The 16,318-nt window shown below is 40.8% G+C and overlaps 1 protein-coding gene across 1 annotated transcript in view; it reads right to left on the minus strand.

The window, feature by feature from the left end:
- The window catches only part of LOC124040068 (neurotrypsin-like), a 47,506-nt gene extending 39,182 nt beyond the window's left edge, over positions 1-8,324 (minus strand). Inside the window, exon 1 of the mRNA XM_046356851.1 lies at positions 8,022-8,324. Within this exon, the coding sequence (XP_046212807.1) occupies positions 8,022-8,159 (138 nt within the window). The 5' untranslated portion in view covers positions 8,160-8,324. The remainder of the gene's footprint in view (positions 1-8,021) is intronic.
- Between the last annotated feature and the right edge of the window lie 7,994 nt (positions 8,325-16,318).

The raw sequence follows: 16,318 nt of genomic DNA on the forward strand, positions 1-16,318 counted from the left end.
TAAATGCATGCTCTTCAACCGATCGCTGCCTGCACCTGCCCGCCCGTCATGCATCACTACTCTGGACTCTACATGAATATGTGGACAACTACAAACACCTAGGTGTCTGGTTAGACTGTAAACTCTCCTTCCAGACTTTATAATTTACTTCCTATTTCGCAAATAAGCATCCTTCACTCATGCTGCCAAACATACCCTCATAAAACTGACAATCTTACCGATCCTCGACTTTGGCGATGTCATTTACAGAATATCCTCCAACACTCTACTCAACAAATTGGATGCAGTCTATCACAGTGCCATCCGTTTTGTCACCAAAGCCCCATATTCTACCCACCACTGCGACCTGTACGCTCTCGTTGGCTGGCCCTCGGTTCATACTCATTGTCAATCCCACTGGCTCCAGGTCATCTACAAGACCCTGCTAGGTAAAATCTCTGTTCGCTGGTCACCATAGCTGCACCCACCCGTAACAGGTATATCTCACTTGTCACCCCCAAAGCCAATTCCCCTTTTGGCCGCCTCTACTTCCAGTTCTCTGCTGACAATGACTGGAAAGAACTACAAAAATCTCTGAAACTGGAAACACTTATCTCCCTCGCTAGCTTTAAGCACCAGCTGTCAGAGCACCTCACAGTGTACTGCACCTGCACATAGCCCATCTATAAATAACCCAAACAACTACCTCTTCCTCTACTGTATTTATTTATTTATTTATTTTGCTCCTTTGCACCCCAGTATGTCTACTTTGCACACTCATCTGCTGTCAAATCTACCATTCCAGTGTTTTAATTGCTATATTGTATTTACTTCACCACCATGGCCTATTTATTGCCTTTACCTCCCTTTTCTCACCTCATTTGCTCACATTGTATATAGACTTATTTTTCTACTGTATTATTGTATTGACTGTATGTTTGGTTTACTCTATGTGTAACTTGGTGTTGTTATATGGGTTGAACTGCTTTGCTTCATCTCGGCCAGGTCGCAGTTGTAAACGAGAACATGTGCTCAACTTGCCTACCTGGTTAAATAAAGGTGAAATAAAAATAAATCAATCAATAAAAATAGAACCATCACCCTTCCCTTGAGGAACCCACGTGTTGTAGTGTGCAGGCTTGGTTAAAGATGGAGATTATTTCATGACAGTTAACAACAAGAGTCACTGTGTTCCCTTTCAAAGTACAACAGTGCTAGATTGTTGAGATGTGCAGTCAGCATGCAAGATCTGATGGATGTTTTGATCTGGTTTGTAGTTTAGAAGAGTCTCTCAACACTACATGAAGTCATAAGAAGGGCAATGATGGCCCTTAGTAGTCTATTGATGTTAGGGAAAATGTCAGGGCTGCAGCTGTCCAAAACCTCAATAAGGGATGGGAATTCCTTTTCGGTGCAGTTTCTGAATGAAAAAGGTAAATTCAGCATCCATAACAGAGTTATGATAGTGATCACATGGGGCCTGAAGTGATTATTTCAGTGCAAAAGTCCTAGACCCTGGCAGACAGGCCGCTGCTGCCAGATATGGGCAGCATTTTTGTTACATGTATTTTAAATGTATATTTAAATTACTTCTGAGTATTTTGTCATTTGTATAACGCTGGGATGAACTACATTGTTTTGTAATGAGAAACTTTCGAGAACTGTAATATGTATTGTCAAAATGTTTGTTTTTTAATTCTATACATTTTTTTTTTACAGCAGTTCACAATTTTGAGGCCCCCTTTCACCTTGCATTGGTATCAGAAGTGTAATGGTACTACGGTGTGATGAGAGCAGCTGATAAATGAACTAAATATACAGTGCATTCCGAAATAATTCAGACTCCTTGACTTTTTAAAAACATTTGGTTACGTTACAGCCTTATTCTAAAATGGATTAAATGATATTTCCCCTCATCAATATACACACAACACCACATAATGACAAGGTCATTCTTTTGGGGGGAAAAACAACAACTAAAAAACACTGAAATACCTTATTTATATACAGTTGTAGTTGGAAGTTTACATACACCTTAGCCAAATACATTTAATCTCAGTTTTTCCCAATTCCTGACATTTAATTCTAGTAGAAATTCCCTGTCTTAGGTCAGTTAGGATTACCACTTTATTTGAAGAATGTGAAATGTCTAAATAATAGTAGAGAGAATGATTTATTTCAGCATTTATTTCTTTCATTACATTCCCAGTGGTTCAGAAGTTTACATACACTCAATAAGTATTTGGTAGCATTGCCATTAAATTGTTTAACTTGGGTCAAATGTTTTGGATAGCCTTCCACAAGCTTCCCACAATAAATTGGTTGAATTTTGGCCAATTCCTCCTGACAGAGCTGGAGTAACTGAGTCAGGTTTGTAGGCCTCCCTCCTCGCACACGCTTTTTTCAGTTCAGCCCACATATTTTCTATAGGATTGAAGTCAGGGCTTTGTGATGGCCTCTACAATATCTTGACTTTGTTGTCCTTTTGCCACAACTTTGTAAGTATGCTTGGGGTCATTTTCCATTTGGAAAACCCATTTGCGACCAAGCTTTAACTTCCTGACTGAGATTCGTCTTGAGGTGTTGCTTCAATATATCCACATACTTTTCCTACCTCGTGATGCCATCTATTTTGTGAAGTGCACCAGTCCCTCCTGCAGCAAAGCACCCCCACGACATGATGCTGCCACCCCCGTGCTTCACAGTTGGGATGGTGTTCTTCGGCTTGCAAGCCTCCCCCTTTTTCCCCCAAACATAACGACGGTCATTATGGCCAAACAATTATATTTTTGTTTCATCAGACCAGAGGACATTTCTCCAAAAAGTATGTGCAGTTGCAAACCATTTTGGAGCAGTGACTTCTTCCTTGCTGAGCAGCCTTTCAGGTTATGTCTATTTAGGATTTGTTTTACTGTGGATATAGATACTTTTGTACCTGTTTCCTCCAGCATCTTCACAAGGTTCTATGCTGTTCACTGCACTTTTCACAACAATTACATTCATCTGTAGGAGACAGAACGCGTCTCCTTCCTGAGCGGTATGATGGCTATGTGGTCCCATGGTGTTTATTCTTGCGTACTATTGTTTGTACATATGAATGTGGTTCCTTCAGGTGTTTGGAAATTGCTCTCAAGGATGAACCAGACTTGTGGAGGTCTACAATTCTTTTCTGAGGTCTTGTCTGATTTCTTTTGATTTTCCGATGATGTCAAGCAAAGAGGCACTGAGTTTGAAGGTAGGCCTTGAAATACATCCACAGGTACATTTCCAATTGACTCAAATTATGTCCATTAGCCTATCAGAAGCTTCCAATGCCATGACATAATTTTCTGGAATATTCCAAGCTGTTTAAAGGCACAGTCAACTTAGTGTATGTAAACTTCTGACCCACTGGAATTGTGATACAGTGAATTATAAATGAAATAATCGGTCTGTAAACAATTGTTGGAAAAATTACCTGTGTCATGCACAAAGTAGATGTCCTAACCGACTGGCCAAAATTATATTTTGTTAACAAGACATTTGTGGAGTGGTTGAAAAGCGAGTTTTAATGACTCCAACCTTAGTGTATGTAAACGTCCAACTTTGCTATGAGAATTGAAATTGAGCTCTGGTACATCCTGTTTTCATAGATAATCCTTGAGCTGTTTCTACAACTTGATTGGAGTCCACCTGTGGTAAATTCAATTGATTGGACATGATTTAGAAAGGCACACATCTGTCTATGTAGGTTCCCACAGTTGACAGTGCATTTCAGAGCAAAAACCAAGCCATGAGGTTGAAGGAATTGTCCGTAGAGCTCTGAGACATGATTGTGTTGAGGCACAGATCTGGGGAAGAGTACCAAAAAAGGTTTGTAGCCTTGAAGGTCCACAAGAACACATTCACCTCCATCATTCTTAAATAGAAGAAGTTTGGAACTACCCAGACTCTTCCTAGAGCTGGCCATCCGGGCAAACTGAGCAATCGTGGGAAAAGGACCTTGGTCAGGGAGGTGTCCAAGAACCCAAAGGTCACTCTGATACAGCTCCAGAGTTCCTCTGTGGAGATTTGAGAACATTCCAGAAGAACAACCATCTTTGCAGCACTCCACCAATCAGGCCTTTGTGTAAAGCCACTCCTCAGTAAAAGGCACATGACAGACTACTTGGAGTTTGCCAAAAGGAACCTGAAGGACTCACAGATCATGAGAAACTTGATTCTCCGCAGTAGACGTCACGAAGAATGCGCCGATATTGCTAGCACCTTTAGCTAGCGTGGCCTTCCTGTGCATTTCTGTGGACGCATGCGGAGTTTGGTCATTCTCCTCTCCATGGCCAATTGAGAATTCCTGACGGCATAAAGTACAGAAAGCTTTCGTTGAGTCACCACTGACAGCCTTAACCCATGTCTTTTTTGCTTCCCGTTGTTTGTTGTAGCTGCAGTCTTTTGTTTTTTGCCGGTTTATCCATATTTCCTTGATATGCCAAACCGACCGAACAACATCAGAAATAACTTTGCAGGAATTGGCACGTTTACGCTATACTGTGATTGGATGAATATACGGGACAAGGGAGATCAGGTATGGGACAAACCAATTTAGCCCTATATAAGGGACATCCCGGGCTAATACGGGACAGTTGGCAACCCTATGGGCAAGGCCCTTCCGTTGCTTTGCCTCTGACACACACAGATTTACATTGAGCATTTAGTTATTTCGCACAGTTTCCCCAAAGTCAGTCCTGGGTGCTTTGGCATTGCTCTGGTTAATCATACTATACAGTGAACAGGAGTTTCTGATGAAAATCTAACATGCTGATATCTCCACTCATATCAATGTCACGGTTATCATACTGACAGAGAAGCATTCAGATGTTACCGCACCACAGTCTCGATCTGTTCCAATATCCACACTAGCACACCACTTTGAATGAATCAGTATATCGAGCATGCATTCTGAACGGTAAAATTGTGTTGGTATTGGAACATACTGGTAGCCTTGAATCTGCACGGCACAGGTGACTGCACATCCACACAGAGACGGGGTCACAGAACCGGTACAGACACACACAGAGATATGCACCACAAGACTGTCAGCCAAGCCAAAGGAGCTCAAGTAATAGCTCTGGGAATTGACAAGTCTTCAGGTCTCACGGCAAGGTTTCTCTTCACATGGACGTGTTCACTTGATTCACGATTCACCAAACCAGCTCTGTTACATTAACACCACACTCAACACTCACGTATCTACATGGTTTCATAAATAATACATTACAAACCTTCTGATTTATTCAGAAAAAAATAAAACATTAAAATAGATGAACTCACTGATTAATTGATGGACTATTTAATTGATATATGCCTCATAGGACCAAAGGGGTTTATAATTCCTCAGCATTGATGATTGGAGAGAATTGCAATCTACAATATTGACACATAATCAGTGTCTTGTAACATATGGTTTACACAGCTGATCTGGCCTCTGAGGTGATCTACTTCTAATGTCCCTGGTCTGGATGAAACATGGCTTCACCCATGACCCTGACCCTCTCACAACCAGCCATGGCCTATACACACCACACAGGTTTTGACTATGGTACACAGCTACGGACGAAAGTGACCTTTCGTGGAAGGTTTGCAGCATTAACGTCACAGGTTAGGAGAATTAGGCTACCTGAGGTGGCAGGTAGCCTAGTGGTCAGCATGTTAGCCTAGCGAACCGAAAGGTTGCTGGATCAAATCCCCGAGCTGACAAGGTAAAAATCTGTTGTTCTGCAGTTAACAAAGGCTGTTAACCCATTGTTCCTAGGCCGTCATTGTAAGTAAGAATTTGTTCCTAACTGGCTTGCCCAGTTAAATAAAGGTAAAGGGTTAGCTAAAATGCTTTGCAAAGCAGGTGCTTTATGTATAACCTTTTTTTGAAGGTCTATAAAGAACCAAGATCATTAGGTTTTTAATGGAATATTTGTTTACTGTTATTTATCCCGGTATACAATGACAGCCTGTGGACTATAGGATTTATGGTGCTATAAAGAACCCTTTCCTAAGATTCTATAAATAACCATGAATAAAAGGTTATATATAGCACCCCCAAAAAAGGTTTGCTATGGTTACAGCCCTTTTGGGGGATAAAGAGAACCCTTTTTGATGGTTCATTATTGAATCCCTATGGAGAATTATTCTCTAAAGAAGTTTTGCTAATCTCAAAATTCATTTTTCAATCATTTTGAAGAACCATCATTTCTTTTAATCCTGGTTAGCCATATTATATTGTTGAAATTCCTAAAGGGTTATTATTGTTTAAATTAACAAATTGAGTACTACGTGCTAACTGTACAACAGCTTTGGGTCCCTGAGGAGAGACTTGAGAACCCCTGAATCAGACAACTGTTCTTAGTTGACACAAGGCAATACATGAAACTGTCACTGACCATAGTCTTTTTCAACGTAAATTCCCGTAACTCAACACATGATATCAACTGTAATGTCACTCACTCACGATTGCACAAAAAGAGCTGCGAGCAAACCACGCCCCCAAATATTCTAATGAGCCATCGCCCCATACATTTTAATTATCGCTAAAAGAGCAAAGAACACTTTTCTTAACGGCAAAGAACCATTGAAGGGCTCAAATAGTCAGAACCATCACCCACCCTTCCCAAATAAGCCCTTTTGTGTCCATTCTAACAACAATCCACCTCACATCACTCCCCCCATTTCCATCCAACCTCCTTATCTAAAAGATGCACGTTGAGAGATTCATTCGACAGTAATATAATACCCACTCTGAATGATCTGTATGAAAGGAGAACCTCGAATATGGCCCAACAGTTAAGCATATCCTATAGGCAATAGGGCTACATTGCGTCTCAATAAGGCTTTATGATTATAATATAAACAGGCCACAACCCAACATCATACATATTGTAGATGCAAATGGTGTAGATGCGCTGTTGGAAGGCTGAGGGAGGTTGATTGAATTGCTGCGACAAAGGGCAATAGCGCGTGGTGTTACCGTTCATCACTGGGGCGAGTTCCTGTGATAGCCCATTATGAGGGAACCGTGTGTGTGTGTGTGTGTGTGTGTGTGTGTGTGTGTGTGTGTGTGTGTGTGTGTGTGTGTGTGTGTGTGTGTGTGTGTGTGTGTGTGTGTGTGTGTGTGTGTGTGTGTGTGTGTGTGTGTGTGTGTGTGTGTGTGTGTGTGTGTGTGTGTGTGTGTGTATTCCTGTGTGTGCGCGCGCTCGCCAATAAGGAATGAATGTACCTACATTCAAACTGCTTTGTCCAGCACATTAGTCTCTACCCCTTGACGTAGCCGAGCTATAGGCTAAAATAAAGTATTGTTGAAATAGAAAATCATAAAAAAACGCAACTGAACGTATACGATGTTCCATAATACTGTGATTCCAACCATGATGACATGTAGGCTACACACTGAAAAATGAGGATTCCTCAAGGGTTCTTTGGGAACGGTGATGGTTATATATGGAACCATACTGACCCAAACAACCCTTTAAGCCTGTCAATGGTTATTTGCAGTTCAAAAAGGGTCCTTTACCCTTTTAGTGATAATTAACATGTAGGTGTGGTGACTCATGAGAACATTTTGGACCGATTGAGAATGGTTAACTAAGTCAGAAGTTCTCAATTAGACACCCAGCTGTTCCAGAGCTTTATAGAACCTTCAAAAAAGGTGCCATATAGAACCAAAGGGGTATTGCTATGGTTATAAGCAAAGGACCTTTACTTGGCACTATATTGAACCATTTGTTTTTAGTGTGTAGCACCTAGCCTATAATGACCGTTATGTCGGTGGAGAAAAAATGGGGCGCACCTTGAAAAGAAAAAGGAGCATTGTTGTTTTTATTTAACGTAAGCTATTTCTCCAGGTTAATTTCATCTAGGTTAAATCAGTTTTGTAAGTTCGACCCGGCCCAAGATAACCGCAAGAGTAAACACAGGCTGCATGCTGGCCATGAAATGGTGAGAAAATAGGGAGCACCTTGAAAATGAACGCAATTATAGCCACTAAACACATACAGCAAGTGATCATAGTAGCTTACCTCTGAAAGCACTTGGAGCCAGAGGCAGCTGAGACCGATCAGAAGCATCATTTTCCGGGTGGTTAGATCCATCCTGGCCGCTGTGTCAGTGTCATAGGCTGATAAAGAAACGGCACACCTCTCCCATCTCTGTCCCATAAGACCGCTATTCTCTGCCGCGAACGGACTCGACAGCGGATGCCAAGAGAGCTCTGTCTCTGGCACATTGGCTCTCTATCTCTCTCTCCCTCTCGCTCGCGCGCTCTCTATCTCTCTCGATGTGATGGAAGAACACACACATCTCTTCTACTGAACAGAAACAAACACATACATCTACACTATATATACAAAAGTATGTGGACACCTCTTCAAATGAGTGGATTCAGCTTTCAGCCACAACCGTTGCTGTCAAGTGTATACAATCTAGCCTACATGCAGTGGCAGTAGAAGAACTCAGTGACTTTCAACGTGGCACTGTCATAGGATGCCACCTTTTCAACAAGTCAGTTCAAATTTCTGCCATGCTAGAGCTGCCCTGGTCAACTGCAAGTGCTGTTATTGTCAAGTGGAAACATCTAGGAGCAACAACGGCTCAGCTGTGAAGTGGTAGTCCACATAAACTCAAAGAACGGGATTGGCGAGTGCTGAAGCTCATAGCGCGTAAAGATTGTCTGTCCTCAATTGCAACACTCACTACCGAGTTCCAAACTGCCTCTGGTAGCAACTTCAGCAGAAGAACCGTTTGAATGAGGAGCTTCATGAAATGGGTTTCCATGGCCAAGCAGCCGCACACAAGCCTAAGATCACCATGCACAATGCCAAGTTGTTGGCTGGAGTGGTGTAATGCTCACCGCCATTGGTTTCTGGAGCAGTGGAAACACGTTTTCTGGAGTGTTGAAGCAAGCTTCACCATCTGGCAGCTCGATGGACAAATATGGGTTTGGAGGATACCAGGAGAATGCTACTTGTCCTAATGCATAGTGTCAACTGTAAAATGTTGTAGAGGAGGTTATAATGGTCTGGGGCTGTTTTCCAACCATGTCTCTGTAACTCCAAGAATATAAAAACTGTAAATAATGCTAGATAATTCAAGGATAATATTATTTTTTTAATGGAGGCATTTATATGCAAAAGAAATAAGGCAGTCTGTCAAAATATATTTTTCTGGTTGATGTCAGCAATTAAATCTTTCTCAAGATAATACTTACAGGTAGACAAAAGACTCTTTATTCCAGAAAAACAGTTTATGTCAGGGTCACTTCCAGATCAAAAAGTATTGCTACGGGAGTAATTTTCTCTTATCAAATCAATCTTCAATTGGTCAATGGAATGTGTAGCATTTGGTGTAATTTATATTCCATCTAGATGTTCCAGACATTGCTATACCAAACTCTTCCTCATTGAGAAGATGGAAAATGGTTCAACACACATAGATTGCAGAAACATGAATTATAAATCACATCATTAATGGGAAGCAATGAGTAGCGATTTGTCAGACACGATCAAGAGTTAATATTGTGGATATCAGTTACGATGAAATTAAGTGACTGATAATAATCACTGAATGAGATACACAGTCCGAATACAGAGTCATGTTTTCATGACCACTGTTGAGATGGGGATCCATGATCTCTCCACTCTCTGCGATTCCTCATCTTTCCGGGCCTAACAACAAAGGGATCCGCGCTGATGACAGCTGGCCTCCCTCATAGCAGGCAGCATCTCTACTCTCTTCTTATGCAGTCTGTCAGAGAAGTCCTTGTTGATGCATACGGGTGTGTTTTTCAGGAATGTTCTGGCCTTGGAGAGGATTATCTGCTTGTCCTTGAACCTCAGCAGTTTGACCACCACCAGGAGTGGTCTTTCAGCATTCCATCGGAATTTTCCATTCCTCTATGCATGTTCAATTTCAATGGTTTTTCAGTCCAGGTTCAGATTGCTTGTTAACATCTCCCGCACTTTGCTCTCTGTGTCAGCTCGTGTTTCAGCCACATGATCAGACACGATTCACTCAATTACAATGTTGTTGTGCCTGCTTTGATTCTCCATGTAACATCTCTCAAGGCAGTCAGACATTTCGGGGAACAACTTTTAGGTGTCGAGACAAGACTGTGAACTTGAGTTTTATTGTAATTGAGCTTTTTCCCCGTTGATTTTAGCTCATTAATGGCTTTTTGGGAGTTTGCAAACACGGGTCTTTATACGGTCTTGTACTTCCCTGACTAGCACATCAATCTGGTTGTTTGCAGAATCTAACACAATCTGCATAAAAGATTGGAAGTTGGTCTCCTGTGTCACGTTCTGACCTTAGTTCCTTTGTGATGTCTTTGTTTTAGTATGGTCAGGGCGTGAGTTGGGTTGGGCAGTCTATGTTATTTTTTCTATGATTTGTTATTTCTGTGTTTGGCCTGGTATGGTTCTCAATCAGAGGCAGCTGTCAATCGTTGTCCCTGATTGAGAACCATACTTAGGCTGCCTGTTTTCACCCTTGAGTTGTGGGTGATTATTTTTCTGTTTAGTGTGTTTTGCACCTGACGGAGTGGTTTCGGTTGTGTTTTTTGTTTCTTTGTTTGATAGTGTTCAGTTTAAATAAATAACATGAACACATACCACGCTGCGCTTTGGTCCTCACCTTCTTCCACCGATGACCGTTACATCCTGTCTGTTTATCATTTCTTCATAGTATTTTGTTGGGCAAGGGTCACTCATAAAGTTTCAGCAGTAACATAGTTCTCCTCAGAAATATTTTTTTCTACGAGTACTGGGCGGTGCCATATTGAGGTTAGGAATGGAATTCAAGTTCTTTCACTTATGTCGTAATCACACACACATTAATTCACAATTTGCCAGTGATGATCTGGTGTAATGTGGTAATCCTTGTTGTGGCAATCCTTGCAGTTATCACTTCAGTACAAATTAGATTTGTTTGTTTGTAAGAGTGGTTGTAACCGCAAAAAAAAACAAAGCACAACACACAATGTCGTTGCGAGGATGTCAAGTGTGTCTTACTTGATAAATCCCAAGTGTGTCTTGCTTGATAAAGCTTGCCATTGACCAGAGGGCTATTCTAAGAAGCAATCTATATCTCCTCAGGGTTTTATTAAACTAAACAGCTTCAGTTAGCTTCACATTACAGCTCAGGCTTAATCCGTATTGCGACTGTGGATATTGCCCGTCTGCCTGCCGCTAATTCTAGCAGGCTTGTAACCACGTGTGCATGTCACACATGGCTATTCGAATGCCAAACTCTTCATTGAGACACTGCTGAAACATCAATCTTTTGGTGAGTCAGTTCTTGAGGTGGAGTAACTCTGACAAATCACGGTCGAACCAAGGGCTGTTTTTAAATGTCATTTTCTTTATGGGGGAGTGCTTATTAACAATACCACTGAAAATATTTTTAAAAGCCAAGCGTCTTCGACAGAGGGGATCAAGCTGAGTCTATACCAATTTACAGAGGCCAGGTCATGAAGGAAGGCTTGCTCATTCGTTTTGTCTGCAAGTGTCTATGACAAATTAGGACAGGTCGTTTAATTGAGCAGCCATTACGAACACAGGCCGTAAAACAGTGATCACTAAGGTCATTGCACAAAACATCAGACTGATACCTGTCAGGATTATTTGTGAGGATAACATCAAAGAGAGTAGCCTTTTCTGGGTATTTCGAGTCATACCTTGGATTGGTAATAATCTGAGAGAGATTTAGGGAGTCCCAGTTTAGGTCACCTAGCAGGAAAATTCAGACTTAGTGTTAGGGGCCAGGAGAGAACGTAGGGTACAGGCCAGTGCTGATGGTGGACGATGCATCTGTCAACAAAGAGCTATTTGAAAGCTTAATGCTTAAAACCTGCTAATAAAATTTTGGGGGGACAGAATTGGTGTAGACAACTGCACTGAAGGAGTTCCCTCATAAAGATTGCCACTCCACCACCTTTGGAAGATCGGTCTTGCCGAAAAAGGTTATAACCAGAAAGGTTAACATCAGTGTTCAGAACACTCTTTCTTAATCATGTCTCAGTAATGACCAACACATCTGGATTAGAGCTGTGAACCCACACTTTCAATTGATACATATTAGGTAATAGGCTTCTAGTGTTAATGTGCAGAAAACCCAGGTTGTTACGAGAGCACAAGTCAGAATTGGGACTAGCAATAGTAGACGGGCCAGGTTGTACATGCACATTTCCAGATACTGTATCATCAGCAGTAATAGAATCAGGGCATTGCAGAGGACAGTGAGCGCTTTGCAGTGTTGATTTTCTTATGCCATTTGAATGTGCATCAGATGGCAACAAGAACATATTGTAACAGCAATTTCTTCAGACAATAAAAATACAAATGGTTAATGTTGACTTTGCTGTGCTTTTTCCCCCACTCCCATCAACTAAATAATTGTATTAACTCATCCAAAAGTGTTACTGTGTGTGAAGTTTAAGATGCATTGTCATTACTAAATGTGTAATGTGATATATTTTAACATTACTATTTTTGAACACACAAAAAACATTAGATTAATAAAACATTTAATCAATCGTCTCCTCAAATGAAGGGGATGATAACTCAATCTTTGCAAGAGGGAGGGAATCTGATTTCATTGGTCCTCAACTAGTGGCTCAGCCATTACATTCAGGGTAAGTGGAGTTAGCCTGCCCCTGAGCAGGTTAGTTTTGATGGATTATTTGCCATAGAAATTTACCTGGCTAAAAGGTGAGTAATTTTCGTATGACTGTTTATACCGAGTAGTACATACTTCCATGTCATCTTAATCAACAAACTACATCATACCTAAAAACACTTTCATTTAACACGTAAAAATGTTTGCATGAGCAGATAGACTGTCTTATGGAATGTACATCAAGAGCCGATTCCAATAGACTTTCTTCAACTAGCTAACCTACCCTGCTTTTAAGATACTGAAAAGCTGTTGAGTACCATTTTGTTTAAACAATAGTAGGAAAAAAGACCACCAAATTAAGTTTTATCAACTGCCCAAGGATCAGGTTAAGCGAACATAATTTCAGGCTATTACGCTGCAATGATGATGGAAAGCTTTGGGCTCTGGTTACGCGATACATTTTTGTGTGTTCAAAGCACTTCATCCCTGGTAAGTCACAAACACTTGTTTGTATCTAACTAGCTATATGTATTGCATAAAGCTAGCTAGTTAGCGTGTAGTTAGGACTAGTGAGCTACCATTTGGACCTCAAAACTTTTGGGGGAAAAAAGTATATATACAGTATATATATATATAGTACCATTCAAAAGTTTGGACACGCCAACTCATTCAAGGGTTTTTCTTTATTTGTAATATTTTCTACATTGTATAATAATAGTGAAGATATCAAAACTATGAAATAACACACATGGAATCAGGTAGTAACCTAAAAAGTGTTCAACAAATCAAAATATATTTTATATTCTTCAATGTAGCCACCCTTTGCCTTGATGACAGCTTGGCACACTCTTGGCATTCTCTCAACCAGCTTCTTTCAACCGACATATTGGTAAATGTTTTGGGCGCATTTCCAAGGTGCATAATCCTAACAGGGTAGAATCTAACAAGGTGGACATTTTGAGCCTAAATTAGCCATAGCTCTGTGAGTGAGCAAGATTGAGCTAGCATAATGGTGAACACCTGAACTGGATTTGAACTTCTCTAAGCACATTTTAACATTTTGATGACTTTTTTTCTAATTGAATTTGTTCATATTTATTTTGTGTTTTTAAGGTAAAGGACACCTGGCCTTTTATATTTACAGTTTTTTTTGATTGATTACACACTAAAATTAAAAGTAGTACACTATTAGCAAAACCTTATACTCAAGAAGCAAAACATCAGCCCATATTTGCACAACTATAAGCACATTGTCAACCTCACACTTGTTGCAAAACTCTACACACAGTGATTTGCAAAACATTAAACACACTTAACATACATTACACACAAAAATCTATCATGAAGTCACATCCTTGCAATACCAAAGCACTGACTGTCAGATTACCACACCCTCCGACCTATTGGTTCAACACAGTCATCAGGTGTGCAAACACTCGTTTGCTTAATTGTAGACACACCAATCAGGTGTATTAGCACTATAAAAAGCAGCAGGTGAGTTCATCGGCCTTCAAGCACAATGGAAAGAGTCAGAGAAAGAGGAGGAGGAGGAGGACGAGGAGGAAGACAGGAAGGTGCTCAAAGAGGACCGAATCTGACAAATGAGATCCGCGCAACACTGGTTGACCATGTTGTCAACCACGGCCTGACGCTGAGGGAGGCTGGACTGCGAGTACAGCCAAATCTAAGCCGATATACAGTGGCAAGTGTGATGAGAACATTTAGACTGGAAAATAGGTATTGTAAAAATATCATCATATCAAAAACATCTGCACGGTTTCAGTAACTGCTTACAGTACTGTATTCTATGCACTATCAGCACTTCTGTTACCTTTTCCTGTGAAATTACTGTACTATTTTATACTGTTTTTTCTCTACATAGGATTGAGGGTCAGGGACGACAAGGGGGAAGGCCTCCTATGTTCACAGAACAGCAAGAGAGGGAGATAGTAAACATGGTTTTGGCCAACAATGCTATAACACTCTAGCAGCTTCAAGCTAACATTGTCAATAACCACGCCATTTTCAACGATATCCATCAGGTCTCAACATCAACACTGGCACGCATCCTAAAAAAAAAACATATTCAAATGAAGCAAATTTATCGAGTGCCTTTCGAGCGCAATTCCGAAAGGGTGAAACGACTGCGGCATGATTATGCAGAGGTATGTATTCACTTTAGCAGTGTGATCTTGCATACTGTCTCATAATCATTTACTGTACTGTAATATGTATACTAGATCTACACTGAACTACACAATTTTGCCTGACACTGTTTTTCAGAGTTTTACGAATGGATGGAGAGGAGATCCAGCATGAGTTCATTTACGTAGATGAGGCTGGGTTCAACCTGACGAGAACACGAAGGAGGGGAAGAAACATCATTGGCCACAGGGCTATAGTCAATGTCCCAGGGCAACGTGGGGGTAATATAACACTCTGTGCAGCCATTACACAGAATGGGGTCCTCCACCGCCATGCCTATATGGGCCCTTACAACACAGCACTCATACTTACATTCTTGGACCAATTGCACAACATAACAGCAGCAAATCAAATCGATCATATGCAATACATTGTTGTCTGGGACAATGTGTCTTTCCACCGCTCTGCTCTGGTTCAGAACTGGTTTCAGCAACATCCACATTTCACCGTCCTATATCTTCCACCATACTCTCCATTCCTCAACCCTATAGAAGAGTTTTTCTCGGGATGGCGGTGGAAGGTATATGATCTCCGTCTCCAGGCTGAGGTAACCCTCATCCAAGCCATGGAGGAGGCCTGTGACCAGATGGAGGTAGCAGCAATGCACGGATGGATTCGTCATTCAAGACGTTTCTTTCCAAGGTGTCTTGCTAATGACAACATTGCCTGCGATGTTGATGAAATTCTCTGGCCAGATCCAGCTAGGCGAAGAGACAATGTCTAGTTATTTTTTATTTGATTTTTTTGATCTTACAATACGTAAAGTGACGTTTGGTTACAGGATTATGAATCTCCATGTCAACATTTTGGGCGTGTTGAGAAATAAATGAGTTTCTTCAGTCTGCAACATTGGTCTTGTGTAGTGTTTGGTGAATTTACATTATATTTGTACTTTGTTGATAGTAGCCTACTCTAATCATAGGGAAGTAGAAGTGCTAAAAGTGTTTTAGGTTTATCACAGCAGAGTGTAACTCGTGCAAACAGAGTATAGTAATGTGAAATGTGTGTGTTTCATATGGTAACAAAGTGTGGTTTTTAAAAAGAAGTGTATCGTTTTTACAAGAGTGTTTCATTTTGCAAAGGATCTGTAGTGTTTTGCTAATTGGGTGTGTGGTTGTGCTAATTGTGTGTAGTGTTTTGAAAACATGGGCCCTGTTTTGAAAATCGTGCTTAAGCAATCAAAAAAACCTGTAAATCCTTTTGGAATTCAAATTTTACACTAAATAAGAACTGATATTTCCTGGGGACAGAAAATGCACTGCATAGTAACCAAAATAATGTTTACAAAGCCATGGCTGAATGCCTCATGATTCAACTTCCCACAATTATTTGAATCTGAACAGAACATCCATTGCAAATTAGCTACTGTTTTTGTTGTAGTGCTCAGGTCAAAAGATTTAGGAAAATTATTCCAATTGTGGTAGTAGCGGCTTGTGACCAGTTCATGTTGAAGAACATGGATAAGTAGCATAATGGAGGTTAGATCTAGTTGCTGTCA

Source organism: Oncorhynchus gorbuscha, linkage group LG07, assembly GCF_021184085.1.
Source record: "Oncorhynchus gorbuscha isolate QuinsamMale2020 ecotype Even-year linkage group LG07, OgorEven_v1.0, whole genome shotgun sequence".
Taxonomy (NCBI): Eukaryota; Metazoa; Chordata; class Actinopteri; order Salmoniformes; family Salmonidae; genus Oncorhynchus; species Oncorhynchus gorbuscha.